Below are 17640 nucleotides of genomic sequence, written 5' to 3' on the forward strand. Positions count from 1 at the left end.
TCAAAATTAGTTACTTATTTCAAACGCATAGGGAAGCAAGAAGATCATATTTTATTTTATTAAAAATTATATTGAAAGAAAGTGCAAATATTGCAGATTACTTCAATAACTTAATAAATATTGTCAGATGATGCTTTTGATGTCATTTGATGTGTTAAAGTTTTTCTCTTTCTATATTTCAATAGGCGTAAATTGACCGATAATGGCTATTCGATACACCCGATAACCTGTTTTCAAGGGAGACAATTTCGCCAATAAGCCAGCAAATTGGCTTAGATTTCTGGGTATGCCTTGTAGTAATTATTTTACTGTGGTACTACGGAACGAGTAAAAATATTTAATAGTTTATTACCGCTTACTATGTTTTATATAGAGATATATGTACATTAATTATATACCAGAGAAAGAAATTTGTTTCATTTTTTTTGCAACATACAAAACGTGTATTATGTGGTAAAACATAGGTGTGCACCACGCATAGCCTACGTTATATTTCACAAAAACACCGCCCTTTCTAAGTTATTTTTGGTTTAGATGAAACATTGCATGCTCACTGTCAAGGGGCCAGTGTACATCTTTCCCCTAGGTGTACCCTAAGAACCAGGGTCATATTATAATATTTTTAATCAAGTGTTTTTATATTGGCCTTGTTATGATGATTTAGTAGTCAACTTTTGAATACTGACTAGAACACCATTAAAACTTTTTGAAATACTTTGTGCATTTTTTATTATCAATTTTACTCTGAATGGCCAGGCTTCCGAAAGAATCATCATTTCTACCAATAAAAAGATAGATTTGTGAGTAGGTACTTGTAATTAATCTTTGTTAAATTAATCCAGCAACAAGGGGAACTTACTATGTCCAATTTTTCTTGTGATGTGAGCCGGTTCATTTGATGTTGAGCTGTGCTAGAAACTGCTTTTAATGACATTTGTTAGCAGGCTGCTGGTTACGAGACACAAAATTGATCAAAATAATATAACAGACCAAACACATGCCTCGTTTTATTCTCATCCGAAATTGTTTGCAGTTATTTCTACATGTATAATACTTAATATGTACCCTTTTCCTATCAAACGGATCACTATTGTAATTGCACAGAAAATCAAGACTATCAAAATATCTGTGTAAGGTCAGTGTCATCCTTTTAATTAGTCTGAGGTTTGCAAATTTTTCTCAATATTTTTCAAGAAAATGTGAGACTTGTTTATGAACTAAACTAACGCAGAAGTTGAATCTAGTAGATGACATTTTTTGGTCAAAACTTTAGAAAATATTGTAATTGTATCACACTTATGTGAAAAATGACGCCGTTTAAAAATCAAACGAAAGTAACTTCTCCGTATTGGCCGTTTCGTTAGAAAAAAGAATCAAAATGCTTGAATCCCGTACTGGCCCTGTTGTTTCGTAATGACTCCAACTTTCTCATATTGGCTCAGTTTAGTCTGATATAAGTTAAATCTGTTTAATTTACCTAATATCGTGTTCAATGTTCCATTGTTTAATAATAATAACCCATATCAATCACGTATTGCTCGCCAATAAAAGAATCCATAAATTGATAATATTCTGTCTTATTCTTTATTTAATTAAACAAATTATGCTTTTTGCTGGGTACTTTATTTTTGATTTCCTTTTGGCTAAAATATGATCTTTCTTTTACATTGAAGTTTTGTCATATTATAAACTTTAGAATGAGTATTGTGAGTTTTGTTTCTAAACTATCTACATCTGAAGGAAAGCCTCTTCAAATATTGACGATTTCTCGCACCCCTTATCTACTGTTGTTTTTAAAAGCTAGACATTAAGACTATGGTAGTCAAAACACGAATACTTACACTTTCATATATTTGTCTACTGAAGAAATCAGGAAGTCTTAAGATGCAAGGAGGATTTTCATTGGTTGACTTATTTAGGAGAGTTTTCGTCACGATTTTAAGATATTGTCATTAAAGTTCATTTACCTTATGTTTTTCCCATGATAAAGAGCATAGCTCAAATTGTTTTGGATTTAAAAATGAGAGCAACAATAAGTCAGATAAGAATAAAATGACCTTGCATTTTTTCTGTGTCAAATTATGGACTTTTTATGTTAGTTATTCAACATATAGGACGTACAAACAGAGAGCCGAATGTTCAGTTCCACGTCAAATGCATAATCGTGGTGAAATAGCATTTTCTTCAATGTTATGCCATTACGGTGTTGTACCAGAATTTAAGTTTTGAACCACATGCATCTTAAGTCCTGTTCTCGTGACGAAATATTAACACCGGATAAAAACATTGCACTCGCCCATTATTTGCTTAAACTTAATCAAACGGATACAATTGTTGCAAATCCAGAGCTGAAATATTAAATCTACTAAAAATGCCAAATCTAGAGAGAAACAACGTTCGCGAGTCGGGAATCGAACCTGAGTCGCCGCGGCAATAACAATTATCATGCGGTCTTGACCAATACACTATGGAGGAATACATACTAAACAGTCGTTTAATATAAAGCTTTGTAATTAAGGCAGTTTACCTGCGGTACCCCGGTAAAAACGCTTTTCAATTTTGAATGGAAAAATTAGTAAAAACAACATACTCGTATGTGTTTCCCTAACTTATACTCATTCAGAAAATAAGTTTCAAGGCCTGCTTAAGAAATATAGTAATAAGTTTTTGCGTTAAGTACGTTAAGAGCACAATTATAAATGGCTACTATGCAAGACTGACCGAGTGGTAATTTATCTTCCATCACGCACCAGTCGCATTATCCTAATATTTCTTATCGCAGAGTCACTCCGCGGATTTTTTTTATTTTCGTCAATGAAACAGAAAAAAAACTTCGATGAACTTCCATATTTTTTTTTTATTTTTTAAAAACGGAAAGCAGCGAATAGTCCATACATACTGACAAACCCCTTTAAGGCGACATGAATAAGAAACTTCATTAAACAATATAATTTCATTATGAAAAAACAGGCGAGGCTACCACTTCCAAAATTATGAGGCTTACTTTTCATTTCCTGACAGGCTATGCAGTCAAAAGGTCGTTTACAAGTCACGATAACAATCTACACTTCGTCTTAAGGATCATGCAAGATTGTGTTTTATATATCCTTTATATATCCCTCAATGGACTTTTATGCTTCATAGATCACTTACCAAACTGTTCAAAAAGTTCTAAATATTGTAAAGAACATTTGTCTTAGATAGAAAAACTTGTGTGCATTTCAATGTTATAAATTTTAAAGCATGAAAAGGGTACACTGTATGTAACTTATTACTGAAGTTGAAAATTTAATATAATTGAAATGCTAAGTAAGTAAGTTTTATATCTAAATTTTATAGCGAATCTATGTCATATAAAACAAATAACAGTAAACAATATAACAATATGTCCTGATAGAAAAACTTGTGTGCATTTCAATGTTATAAATTTTAAAGCATGAAAAGGGTACACTGTATGTAACTTATTACAGAAGTTGAGAACTCACTAAAACCATAACGCGTTAATAGTGTAACATGTCTCTGTAGATCTAGGTCATCCTTCTTTCTCCATATAAAGCCGCCATTTTGTTTTGAGGAGTCAATTTTCCTTGACGGTTTCCTCGTCACTGATAGGTGGGATCGTTCGGGTGGAACGTTACGGACAACCGCCCTAGACACGGTGAGAACAATAGAGGATAGGTCGGCACTGTCGTGTAAGTAACGGTGTCCTTTGTCACCCAGATTTCTTACATAACTTGATGACAGTGGTATACTGTCGTTTATTTAACTGAATTGACAACAAAACCACGGGCTATGTTGTTATTTTATTTACACGCATTGTAATAAGCGTGCATTTGAATAAATATCGAATGTCAATCCAGGTCGACGCACCCTTTTCGATGATTCATTACATTCAGATATAATTTCTATTAATTTTTATAAACAACGGTTTTATATTATTTGATATAAAATTATTTATTCAATATCAATGTCCATTATTTTGTAAATATATTCAAAATGAAAGCATTTTATACTGAACAATGGTATAGGGTTATTGTTATACATTTTTTGTATAGAGTAGTCATTATAGGCTTGATCGCCTCGCTGTAAAAGATACTGTTTAGAACTACCTTTACCGAGTCAGGTGTAAAATAATACGCTCCTTTTGTGCGTAGACCGATACAGTTTCTAAAGGTTTTGTCAATTATAAACTGATGACAATAAAATTTATGCATTAGATTTTATATCCGTTAATGTTTCTGTTAATATTAGGGTGTGTTGATATAACGAAAGCCTGCAAGTTTGAACATGATCGGTTATGACTCAGTAAGAAATTGGTAAACCTTTGTTCCGGCGCTGGAAGAGCAGTTTGGGAGCGCCGGGAGCGCATTTTGGGAGCATCGGGAGCGCATTTTGGGAGCACAGGGAGCGCATTTTGGGAGCGCCGGGAGCGCATTTTGGACCGTTGGGAGCGCAAGGAGCGCATTTTGGAGCGCCGGGAGCGCATTTTGGAGCGCCGAGAGCGCAAGGAGCGCATTTGGGAGCCCAGGAAACACTACCATTACAAGAGGATCCTAAGAGCACGACTGTTCTCCAACACCCTTTTACCATGATGATTTCCGGTCCAACACGTATATTTTAATTAATTCACGAATTTTAAATTAATATAAATGACTGTTACTATTGAAATTAGATGCAAAAGTTTTGTTTAAACCTAAATATAGTTTTATTGCTTTTCAGCTTGCGGAAAAAAACACTTTCGTGAAGGACTTGTTGCTGCACCATACCACTAGAATCCAGCCAGACATTCAGAGAATAGTGTGGCTTTACAAACGGTGGCAGCCCCTGTATTCAGTAATTAAAATATCCGTGTTACCACAGGTGGAATTCGTTCAAGGCATTCCAGTAGACCTGGAGGACGATGATTTCTTTGATCCTAGACTAAACAACTTACGTTTCTGTATGACCTGTTTAGTTAAGCCGGAAAAGATAAACGGACCTGTTTTTCTGAGGGCTCTCACAATAGATCGTTATGTGTGATTTCCATCAACCAGAATTTATTGAATTTATTTGCCAACAAAGATCCGACTCAAAGGAGGAATTGTCATTATTTAGTTCTGTTTAATAATCCAGTTGATCGACAAGCAATAATGACATTAGCTCGCCAGATTTACCTGGGTAATACCGAACAATTTCAAAAAGCCTTCGCAAAAGCTACAAAGAACCCTTAAGAGTATTTGCTCGTAGATTTGAAACCTTTTACGCCAGAAAATGACAGGTTGAAATATGCTATAGAATGGTCAGAAGACAATTTGAATCAAGACATAAACGTATTGACCAATCAGATGCAAGAGCGCACGGAATATTGTATAAAAGACCAAAACGCTGGAAGCATGTATCATTTGTCAGTTGGAGTTTAAACTGTTCACATCTACGAAGAAAATATAATGGCGGAAAAAGGGCAAGCTTGTGACGATTGTGGGCTCTTATTTGATTCAGGACACGATGTTCAGAGGCACGTGAAGAGTGGGTGGTGTCCAGAAAATAAGGAGCCTCCTTCTAAAAGGGCAAGAACGGAGGAGGATGAAAATCAAATGGATGATGATGTGGAAGATAACGAGGGATATAAACATCTATGGCATCTTGCAAAAGGTTGCAGCAAAAAGGTTTAACAAGCTATATGACCAATACATTGACAATGGAGAAAACGAAGACCATGCCAAAGAAATGAAAGAAGAACGTACGCAACCATACGCAGAGAAAGATTTCTTCGAAAGATACCAAACCTTGCTTGAAATATACTGGTTTTCACTGATGACAAATACTATTCATCTTGGGATTGTCCATCAAAGAAAGGATTTCCACAGCAACGAAGTCAGCTTGACAACCGCCGTGAAAAGGGTCTTGAAGAAAAACAAGAAAGCCTTTGAAGACTTATTTGAGTTGGAGGATTCGAATGAAAGCGATGAAGACACGGATATGGAGGACTCAGAATAAAAACATCTGACACTGAACTGTTCATTCACTTGTTGCTTGAACACTGAACTGTTAAGACATAGCTCCGTGGGAGGATTATTTAAAAAACATATACATGTATTTTGATCCATCGCATCCTGCTAGTTTTGCAGGGCGACATAAAATTTATAAAGTGGTGAAAAATGAAAAAAGAAATACAACATTGGTATGCACATAATAAGAAACCTCTTGCACAATCAAGAAGCTTACAGTCTACATAAACTTGTGAGAAGACGATTCAAAAGAAATCATGTAATCAGTGCAGGAACGGATGACCTGTGAATGGCATACTTAATTGATATGGTCAAGTTTGAGAAATGGAACAAAGGATACAAATACATACTGCTGGTAATCGATACGTTCAGCACGTTCGTTTGGCTTAGACCTCTCAAACAGAAAACTGGAAATGATGTGACAAAGGCATTTAAAGACATCTTCACAAAAACTGGGCTCGGATCCTTGAAATAGAATCCGGCCTATTGTTATAATTAAGGGGCTATATTGTTCTCCGTGAGCGTGTCCGAATACGTTTAGGCTTCCCCCGTATTGTTTCTCGATGACTCATCTCGGAGTGTGGCTTTAATCGTATCCGTCGTCTGCACGGGGGTTTAAACCACGCCCGATTTATTTCAAAAAATGACTCCTCAAAAAAACTGAATGGCGGTTTAAAATTCTAAATTTCTAAATTTCACCTTTCTAAATTCCAGTTTGTTTAGTTCTGCTCATTGTTTTCTCGTTTAGGGCAAACCCATTATTTTAACTGGGGACCATACGCCGCTTTTCATGGAACTACACGCTAGTGTAGCATTGAAGGTTCCATGTGCACCGCCGTATGAACACATCTGCGGATGTCTCTAAATTGTTTTTTTTTGTACTTTTAGCATGTGCAAATGTTGAGTTCTGGTCAACCCGGGGCTAGAGGGCGTGGACGGTAGCATGCATTTCCACTACCGTCCATGATCAGCTCAATCAAACCGAGCCTGCAACATTTTCGTTTTTGTTGTGTTGAGCGACCTGTGGAGTTTCCAGTTTTTCTATTTTATATAGATAAAGAAGGGGAAAAATACCTATAGGAACGAGGTACATTATCGCATATTTTCTAATTACATGTATGTTCAACCCATTTCTTTAGGTCTAGTAACTTTTTGATTTTTAACGGGACTTTTATGATATGATCCAAAAAAAGTCAAGGGAAAACATTTTTACTGGAACATATTGGTTTTAATATGCCGACTAAGATATTCCGAATGCTTAATTTGAAATTAGTGAGCCATCATCACTCAAAAGTGCCGCTCTTAATGGGTCAACTCCTTCCTTAACAATTTTCTGTACTGTTTTACTAATTATTTGCCCTTCGTGTCCTTGGTTATGCTTTCTTAAGCTTTTATTTGTAGAAAAAACGAGTTACAGTGTGCAGCACAGAGGGAGTTATTTGCAGTTTTCCCCTTTACCTGATTTAATAACCGAATCCGGCAACATTAGGTTAAGTGACCGCTTATCAGAAATATGTCTGAAAAGAGAGAGAGAGAGAGAGAGAGAGAGAGAGAGTCCAATTTTAAAATCATGTAGTAATTGTTATAAAATTAGTAGTGTGTAATACTATGACACTAAAACAAAGACAAATATTCAAATGAAAAGCCGATTATCAGCTCTTAGACTAACTGACTTATATATAAATGTACACGTACGTCAACTATACTGGTATATGACAGAGAAAAACAACTCTCATTTCTGCAAAATATACAACTCATACAATTTTAATGTGGTAAAAGAAAGGTGCTCAACACGAACTGCCTATTATATATCACCGCTCTTCTAAATTCCTTAAGATATTATATGTTCAGCTTCTGTGCGAAAAGGCGTGTTTTCAATAAATAGCAGTTATCATGTTGGAATAGTTTTCAATGAACTCTTTGTGATAAGCAGTTAGGTATACCTTATCTTTCAGGTCAGATTTATAAGGCCAAATGGTGACAGTAAGGTTAGTATTTATATTTCTGTTATAGACATTGTCTATATCAATTTTTCTTCTCTCTAAATAAGAATATATGCCGCAAAACAATGTTACTTCGGTCCATATAATTTTGTAGAATAATATATATTAAAGGAATTAAACTAGAAATATATATTTAAAAAAAATCTAGAAATTCGTAATAGAATATGGCAATGAATATAAGAATGAAAATCAGTACCACACTTGAATGGAAAACATTTTCGTCTTACTTCTTTAATAAGTTCACAGAATGAAAGATTTCTTCATTTCATCTACAACAAGAAAGAAAAGAAAGCATTTGCTAGGCATTTCCGAATGATTGGTAAAATTCGAAACCCAAATAAGTTATAATTTATTCTAGTCATTTCAGTTGCTCGAAGGCCGAGATAATCTTGGAGCGTAATTCAGGTACATTAATGTGCTTATCTGACCATTGCTACAATAAACTCAACGATGATATAATCATAACAAAACTAACTTTTATATAATGTCTTATTTTAGGGAAACATGGCTGCCAAACATTATTTCATGGTATGTGCAGTTTTGTGGCAAACTCTCGCATGCGGTAAGTGAAAATGTGAAAATCTGATGAGCAGGCATTGTCTTCTATTGTTGAAAAACGAAACTTCAACCCTAAAATTTTACCGTGTAGATATAAGGTTGATGGTACAGAAGTAGTCTAATAAAGCATCGTTTATAAAAGTGTTTGGAGTAATTCCAGACACAGGAGTTAACACGTATCATGCTGGACACGACTGATTCTACCTTTGCGACCAGTGTAGATCATGATCAGCCTGCACATCCGTGTAGTCTGATCAAGATCTGCACTGTTCGCTATTCAGTCAGTATATCTTTTTGGTAAGCACCCCTTTTAATAATTAATGGCACTGTCTAAATTGAAAGCTGGACACGTTGATTATAGACATTTTGCATGATAAGGGTTAAAATTGAAGCATTAAAGAGAACCTGTACTTATCACAAGGCATATCAAAGCTGTAAGACTTAATAAACGATCGTTGAATAAGTTTTAAATGTATGTGTAACAACCAGACAGTTTCACTATATCGATAGACAAGCATTTGCTATCAAAAATGAACAATGTAGTTCCAAGAAGTGTTTAAAAACTTTAAACAGACAGCAGAGAATAGCCCATACATTTTGATACGTATTATATTATTACCCCCGAGCTGTCAAACTGAAATTGAGGTTTTATAATTTATAATGTATTGTTAGGAACGAATTGAAGCAATACTTCTGAAAACATCAAACCGTTTTATTGAAACCTATATTCAGATAGCTATATAGATACTATTTTATATCACTACAGATATTTTGTATTTAACAAGAGCACACTCTTTGTTCAAGAAACTGACTATACAAATGTGATCTAAAACTGGCTTCAGACTGAATGTCTTTCAGATAGGTAGATCGTTCCACATTTGGGACCAACGACGGCCATAGATCGGTCTGCTAATTTTATTCGCCGTCTAGGGATGTTAAGGTTAGTGTCATTTGTGATCGCAGTCGAGTAGGTACAAAGATTTCCCTCACATATACTGGAGCTGTACCATTGATGATATGGAAATATATCACTAGGACGTTGAACATGACTCTAGCTATAACTGGAAGCCAGTGTACTTCTTTCAGAAGTTCAGCACTTGGTTGTTCATAGGAAGCATTCGTGACTACTCTAGCGGCATGATTTTGGACTCGCTGTAGTTTGTTGATTTGGTAGGCTGGAATTTCGGTAAATAAACCGGTGTGGGAATGAACCAATCCATGCACTAATAATTCAGTTGACTTTTTGTTTGAGATGTTTAAGTATAGCTTTAAGATTTCGTAACTGCACATGAGCTATCTGACACTTTTTCTGGATGTGATGGTGAAAGTTGAGTGTATTAGTCATGGTTACACCTAGGTCTCTGACATGATCGACGCATTTTATGTCACACCAACCAATGTTTACACCTGTGATGTTCAATTTTGCTAACTGTTGTCTGGTTCTATAAATAATTATTTCAGGTTTAGACTGATTTATTTTCAGTACGAAGGTTGTCATTCATTTTATGATTTCATTGAGGCAACTGTCAAGTTGTTGAAGAACAATTGTCTCATTTTGAGAATTTCCCGCTTGAATTTTTAACGCAATCTTGTGTTCATCCGCGTATCCATAGAGATCGGCTGGATATTTCTACACCACTCGGGTGAGAGCCGATATATACAGTGTAAAGATCATCGGTCCGGCACAAGAACCCTGCAGAACACCAAACCTTAGTGACTCAGTGTCAGATGCTGGCTTTTCGGCTAAGGATTCGATCCATTTCAAGGGAGTGCTATAAATACCAAATTCATCTTGAAGGATTTGAATCAGTACCGGGATATCGATGGTATCATTTGACACCAAACGATAGTTTTGCAGTTCTAGCGGGAAACCTTTCTTCTTCAACAAAGGTTTAATCACAGCACTTTTCCACTCCTTATGGAACACACCAGATAGCAGTGATCGATTTACAATTTCTGTCACAACGGGACCAAGTTGTGAAAAATACTCCTTTAATTTTTATTTGGAATCACTTCAAGTTCACATGTTGTAGATTTTGATGCATATACAAGTTTCAAAATACCATTTTTGGAAAGTGGTTTGAACGCAGTAAATGTATTCATAATCACAGGTGGACTTGAGTAGGAAGAATTACCATTGCTGAGTGTTTCAATGATCATTTCTCAATTTGATTATGTTATCGGCAAAGTATCGTAGGAAGTCATTTGCCGAAAGATTAAGCACTTGTGTGTAATGGGAGCGGATTGTCCTTCGACCTTCCCAGTAAATCTGATGTAACAGTATAAATTATAGCTTTTTGATTTTTCCTTCTGCTTCTCCAATCTTGGGTCCAGTAGTACTCATCTTTGGCCCAAGAAGTTCAGCACTATATATGAGCCGTGCCATGAGAAAATCAACATAGTGGCTTTGCGACCAGCATGGATCCAGACCAGCCTGCGCATCCGCGCAGTCTGGTCAGGCTCCATGCTGTTCGCTAACAGTTTCTCTAATTGCTATAGGCTTTGAAAGCGAACAGCATGGATCCTGACCAGACTGCGCGGATGCGCAGGCTGGTCTGGATCCTTGCTGGTCGCATACCCACTATGTTGGTTTTCTCATGGCACGGCTCATATGTTTCTTACACCACTATATACTTTCTTCGACAGGTCAGATTTGTCATTCATAAATATTTCTCTATTGATCGTTTGTATTGTTTCAGCTGTTTTAGGTACTAGTATCCTGAGTACCCTGGAACTGTCGGTCTACAGAGAATAGTTCTTTCCTTTAGAGGGGCATGTTTCTGAACAATGTCTGACGTCGTTCTTGTGAATTCAGACACAAGATCATTGACATTGAACGAGTTCACTACAATGTTGTTTAATTGTCCGAATTCTGCTTGTAAGATGTCACTGGATACAGATTTTCAATTGCGAGATTAGATTTCTTTCCTAATCAAGGAAGGACGACACTGTTCAATGTTACAACTAACAAAGCAGTGGTCAGAGATGTAATAGTCTGACAAAGGTTCTGAGACATTCACACGTAAAATTGATTAAATGCTTAAATAGACTAGATTTGTATCTGTAGAAAGCACTTAGATTATCGTCACAGCGCTAATATCTTTGAATTAAAAAAGTAAGACGTTACAAGCTGGAATACCATTTAATTGAATCTCTCTCTAAGCTATAGATGAACTGTGTGTTAAACAATATCAAGGAGAAGCATCATATATATTTTGACAGAATTTTTTCATAATTTCATAACTAAAAAAGACAAACATACAAAAGTTATAAAATAGCGGTTTGCATCCATTCTAATAAAGAGAAGATAAAATCGAGCTCTGGAGAATTAGGTAGGTGGTCGTAATTTAAGGTACGTCTTAATGCGGGGGGTCTTCTCAATCAGTTTACAGATATTTAAGCATTATACCTACAAGCCCTTGTTTTATATTTCAGCTGGGACACGGTGCCTGTATTGTCAGTTCTTCCTAGTGATTGCAACACCATCACGACATGTGGACAACATGAGGTAACTAACGTTACGTAAACAGTATTACATTTAAAGATGACGCTTTGTTCAGCAAACAAGAATGAAAATCAACATCTCTCAATACCATTATCCGTGCAGGGTAGAGATTTATATATCTGTTATTTGCTTGAAAAGAACAACACAGTCACTCTAAAGCAAAACCCTACAGCTGTGTTTGTATCAACATTCACGCACAAATACATTGAGCGGCAACAAGAACAAAACAATCAAACATATTTTGGCACCGCCTTAGAAGGTCAGTTCCCCGTTATACTTGATTCATTCAGACATTGACGAAAGTCTTAGATATTCCTAAAAATGTTTGTAAAATTTTGATTTAAAGGAGCGTTGATACATTTTTGTTCTCATTGGTGATATGTTGGGATTAAGGACAATTTGCAATGGTAATGCATGCTGAATAAAAAAGCCACAACATGCCCTTAATACTATCCTAGTGAGGTGTGCTTTTTGAATTACCACTCTGTAATCTAATAGTCATTTATAGAAATGTGTACTAATGTGGCAAAGTTTACGGCAAGTCACAATCACATGTATAATTGCGGTGCAGTGCCGCGATAATTCATTGGTATTCTCGCTAAACCCACTATAAAATTTTCCAAGCGTTTAAGAAAAATAAATCAGCGCATATATTTTATCCAGTTCAACTTGTAGATATGTGTTATGTAAGATTATAGGAAAGAACTCGTTTTTGGGCGTGTATCGCTTTTAAAATACTCATCTTACTTTTTAGCAATGTTATTTGGATACTTACGTCACTTCCATCGGCAGTATTCGGTATAGCCTAGGATGCAGGGACTCACTGGTAATATTATATTTGTTTTATCTTAATCTGGCATCGTATCGGAACAACTTTAGTATTCTGCCCACCCTGCTAATGATTAATGTTGGTTCGGAAAGTACAGGGCAAATCGCGGGAGTCAATACAAAATGGTGTCATAACCTTCTTTTATTATCAACACGTGGAATTTTATGCTTGAGATCTGTTTTGAATATTCAAATCAATATATTTTTTAACCATGGACTTTCATCAAGTGTTTCTATTCTATGTATTTTAGTAACCTTTAAGCCTAACTCTAGATAAAGTTGAAAAAATTTGAGATGAAAACGTTGATTTGTTTTCTTTTTCATTAAAATTTGAACAACCTTATGCCTCGGTCACAATCGTAGCGTGTGGTCATAGTACCTGCGGGTCCCGTACGAATTTTAGGGGATGCAATCGTAAGATATCCGTACGGACATCGCAGACAAGTCGTGCAGTGCTCCCAAGGAGCCCGGTCATACCTCTTGGGTTAGTACGGCGCTCGCACGGCACAATTACGGTGTCCGCACGGTGTCCGTGCGACAAGAATAAATCAGTTCGGTGACGTCTGAGCGTTCAGTTGCTCTTATAGCAACAGTGCTGTGAGTATTATGTCATTTTGGGTACGAGCCTGGTGCAGCGCGAGCTGCAAGCGCATCAGTCTGAGACGATGTGACTCCATTCTGTACCACGCCTCGACAGTACTTGGTGGAACTTAGAATATATTCCTGTTTTTATACTACCTTGAATCACCAAGGAAGTCGTATGGAGCCATACGGCGATCGTAACGCACTGCGAGCTCCGTGCGCATGTTCTCCGCACGGTGTCCTTAATATCGTAATACCGTGTTGGGCTTTTGCGAGCTGCTCCCGACTTCGAAAATCTCTACGTACTCGTACAGAAGAACTCAGGAGCTCGATGAAACTTTTTTCACCGAGTTCCCGAGTCCTCTACGAGTTCAAAAAAATCCGTACAACGCTCATACGAGTCAACAATGCCCGTACGGACGCCGTACGAGACTGTAAACCTACTCGTAAGGAGCTCGTAGCGTTCTTGTGACCAGGGTATTATGTACATTACTTTTTCCTATTTCAAACTTATTTTTGTTAGTTTCGATGTACTTAAAAAGCTATTGATCTTAAACAGGTATCTTTTCAGGAGCTTAAGAATAATCATAGTGAAATCATGCAGTACTTTTGGGCACTAAAGATCACATTCAGCCATAAGTTTGTTTGATCTTTTTTCAATAAATGAAGATATTGTTTTTCGGGTAATGGTCGACTCATGGCCCATCTATAGAAGTAGATCGCGTCGGGGTACAAAATGTTTTTACTTTTTAATTTAAGTAACAGTTTTGACCCAATCTTTATGACACTTAGTCAGAATATTTATCTTGATGGTCTTTAGGCCAAGTTCGAAACTTGGTCATGTGGGGTAAAAAAACTAGGTCACAAGGCTATATCAAAGGAAAATACGTATAATTTGTGATTTCAAACAAAACCTTTTACAATACTGAACATCTGAGAAAACCGGCCAAAAGCTCCGGTCCGGAGGAAGTTTTTCAGAGTGCACTATATTTATAATTTTAAATGTGACATTTGTATAAAAGCTTAATTAAAGTAAGCAAGCAAAAGGTAAACAGAAATGTTTTTATCCTGTCACTTGCAGTATTTTCGACCCGATATCAGGGTGCCGTATATCTTTTTTGATATACCGTCAGTTGACACGTGACCAGTGATATACGGTCAGTTGATCATGTGACCTTATGATCAATATTATTGTCATAAGAAATTTTGCATTGAAACCATCACCATTGTGTTGGAAATGTCCGAACTAAGAAAATGAATGGTCAAATAATGAGTTTTTATTCAAAAACGAAGAAGTTATTGCGATTTTGTCGGTGATTACGTCATTATATAAGTGACGTCATTACGAATATGACGCCATTGAAACGGTTGTCGCACACTCATTTTTGTGAAATAAATTGCCAAATATCGGAAAATGAAGTGATGACAAGATAAATAAAATAATAGGTTAGTGCCTAAGATGGAGAAAGTTTATCTTGCTCGGCTCCGGAGGTTATCAAGTTCGCCTTCGGCTCACCCGATAACCTCCTCCACCTCGCCAGATAAACTTTCTCATCTACGGCACTAACCTATTATTCTCTATATATACAGTATGTTTGTTTGAATCACCGTCTTCAGATGCATGACTTTATAATTCTTACACACCTCCCAAACCTGACAGAAGTTTATAGCGTTTTCCTTGTGCTGGAAAACCTCGTCTTACACCATAGCAACCTGGTAGTAAGATGATATCGTGCTATAAATGATGTCAGTTATAACGTCATGTTGACGTCATTTATTATTTTATTTCTTTCTACGATTATTGTAAGTGTGCAAGAAAAAGTATTCTTACCAGTTATCGAGTCAAATATTCCAGTGTGCTCCTGCAGCTAATGAAATATTTTTCCAATCTTTTCTTTTTAAATTTATTTTATTTATTTTGTTGGGTTTAACGTCGCACCGACACAATTTAGGTCATATGGCGACTTTCCAGCTTTAATGGTGGAGGAAGACCCCAGGTGCCCCTCCGTGCACAATTTCATCACGAGCGGGCACCTGGGTAGAACCACCGACCTTCCGCAAGCCAGCTAGATGGCTTCCTCACGTGAAGAATTCTACGCCCCAAATGAGGTTTCGAACCCACATCGATGAGGGGCAAATGGTTTGAAGTCAACGACTCTAACCACTCGGCCACGGAGGCCCCTCTTTTTAAAGCAATGTAGAAGCCATGGTTTAGTTGGTAAGCGTGATGCATTGTCAAATAAAACCAATGAACTATTCAGTTCCATAAGCAACATAGGAACCGACAAGAGAGCCTTTGGAAAACTGATATGTTCTGAATGCTGTGTCGGAGAAATGTGTAACAACGCTGGATGCGGAAATACAGGTATCATGCCAAGCTCAATTTACTACATAAATTCAAATTATTTGAACGAATTATTTCCCTCAGTTAATGTTAATGACAAAATTATAGCTGTTCGTTTAAATTACAGTCATATAGGCCGGTATTTTAAAAGAGAGTCAAATGACTGAATGAAAAAAAAGCTAGCAGCAGGGTATCCAAATAAACAAGTGTAAAAAGAAAATCCACAAAATTAGAGCTCTGTCACCTCTAGACAACATTAGACATGATAAAAAGTCTACTGGTCACTCAATAACGTGCTTTAACATATTAAAACTAAACAACCAATTAAAAGTAAATACGTTTTATAAATATATATACTATGAAAGAGCAGCTACCTTTTTCTTCTTTAGACGCAAATGAATCAACATAAGATTTAAATTGAAGCCACATAAGGGCATATGTATCCAAACTGACTTCGCAGTCATTATATTGATAATGGCCTTAAAGCATTAACATAAAACAAATACTGCAGGCCTTTATTCTTATGTTTGATATACAGGGTATCCCATACCAAGAGGTCCAAAATGCTACAACTGCAAGGAGCAGAATGACACAAATGATTGCAATAAGTTAACTATGTGCAGCAGGGACGAGGTACAATTTAATATTGTTAAAATCCTACTGCATATGTAAATTGTACACATACTGATGTCAATCTGTAACCGGATTGGTTGTGTTTCTAATCAATATAACTATATTTCTTGAGTGCCTTGTTAGTGTCTGATTATCATCAGAACATAATATCGTGTTTGCATGGCTTTATATAGAATTGTGACCTATTAACGCCTGGGTGTCACATTAAACCCAACAAAAACAAAACAAAATCATTGTACCTGGTAACAGCTACAACGTAATCGGAACTTTAAACTTGATTACTCATTAATGATTATACATTAATTAAAAGGTGTAGTGTAAATATTTTGATTTCAGAAACCGTGGCTATCAGCTATAAAGTCCACATAATTATAAATATGATTACTCATCAATGATTATTATTAATAAAGAGATGTTTGGTTAATGTTTGTTTCAGATACGGTGTCTATCAAATATTACTTTTTCTGCTTGTCAGTGCTAGTCTGCACTGTCTGCTGACTTTTTCCTTTGAGCACAATTCACCAGTGACCTACGCTCATTGAAAAAAAATAAAACTATTAAATGGTATCAAAATAATTATAACTCTTTATTCGGTTGAAAAATTACAAATGGTAGCTTCAAGCTACTTTTCCAAATAAATTAGTGTTTATTTTGTTGCAGGTCTGCATGCTTATGACTACTCAGAACTCGGTGACGCATGCTCAAAGATACCAGTCTAAATTTAAAGGCAAGCAAGTTGGATACTTCTGAATAAAAGATCAATAAATATCATTTTAAACGCATTGTTATTAGTTTCAATTTGCAAATATGTACGTAGAGTTCAAATAAAATATGTCCCCTAATTATCCAAGATTTTGAACGTTGATGGCAGCCTGTAACATAATATGCTTTTATTTTATTGATGTCTACCCTGATAAAAATATCACACAAAGCAATGAAGATCTTAGTTACAGTAACATATAAAGTGTTTCTTAATTAGCACTGGTATTGACATTTTCTCCATTTTTCGTTCTAAAAAACAAAAAGTCAAAATATCTATACTTAATTATACGTTTACACATTATAATAATTTGGAGAACCAAATAAATTTTATGATAAAAAGCTCCTTTTAAACAGTTTTTGAAGATGGAAATCCTTTTTTGTACAAAAACTGGCCATATCTGCAGTAATTCGGAAACAATTTATTAGATGTAATAAGAT

General features: G+C 36.0%; 1 protein-coding gene across 1 annotated transcript; it reads left to right on the plus strand.

The window, feature by feature from the left end:
* The first annotated feature begins 5426 nt into the window (after positions 1-5426).
* LOC123555221 (uncharacterized) lies at positions 5427-17190 on the plus strand. The gene is made up of 9 exons (XM_053547288.1): positions 5427-5645; positions 7943-7975; positions 8489-8552; positions 11248-11302; positions 11984-12056; positions 12808-12879; positions 15657-15828; positions 16346-16440; positions 17101-17190. Exons 1-9 carry the CDS (start codon positions 5427-5429, stop codon positions 17188-17190), a joined length of 873 nt encoding a protein of 290 aa, XP_053403263.1.
* Positions 17191-17640: the final 450 nt, after the last annotated feature.

This window comes from Mercenaria mercenaria, chromosome 7 (genome assembly GCF_021730395.1).
Source record: "Mercenaria mercenaria strain notata chromosome 7, MADL_Memer_1, whole genome shotgun sequence".
Taxonomy (NCBI): Eukaryota; Metazoa; Mollusca; class Bivalvia; order Venerida; family Veneridae; genus Mercenaria; species Mercenaria mercenaria.

Coding starts and splice junctions, on each gene's coding strand:
- LOC123555221 (XM_053547288.1), top strand. CDS start 5,427: ATGGCGGAAAAAGGGCAAGCTTGTGACGATTGTGGGCTCTTATTTGAT. Junction 12,057..12,807: donor CGACATGTGGACAACATGAG/GTAACTAACGTT, acceptor CTTACTTTTTAG/CAATGTTATTTGGATACTTA. Junction 16,441..17,100: donor CTATGTGCAGCAGGGACGAG/GTACAATTTAAT, acceptor ATTTTGTTGCAG/GTCTGCATGCTTATGACTAC.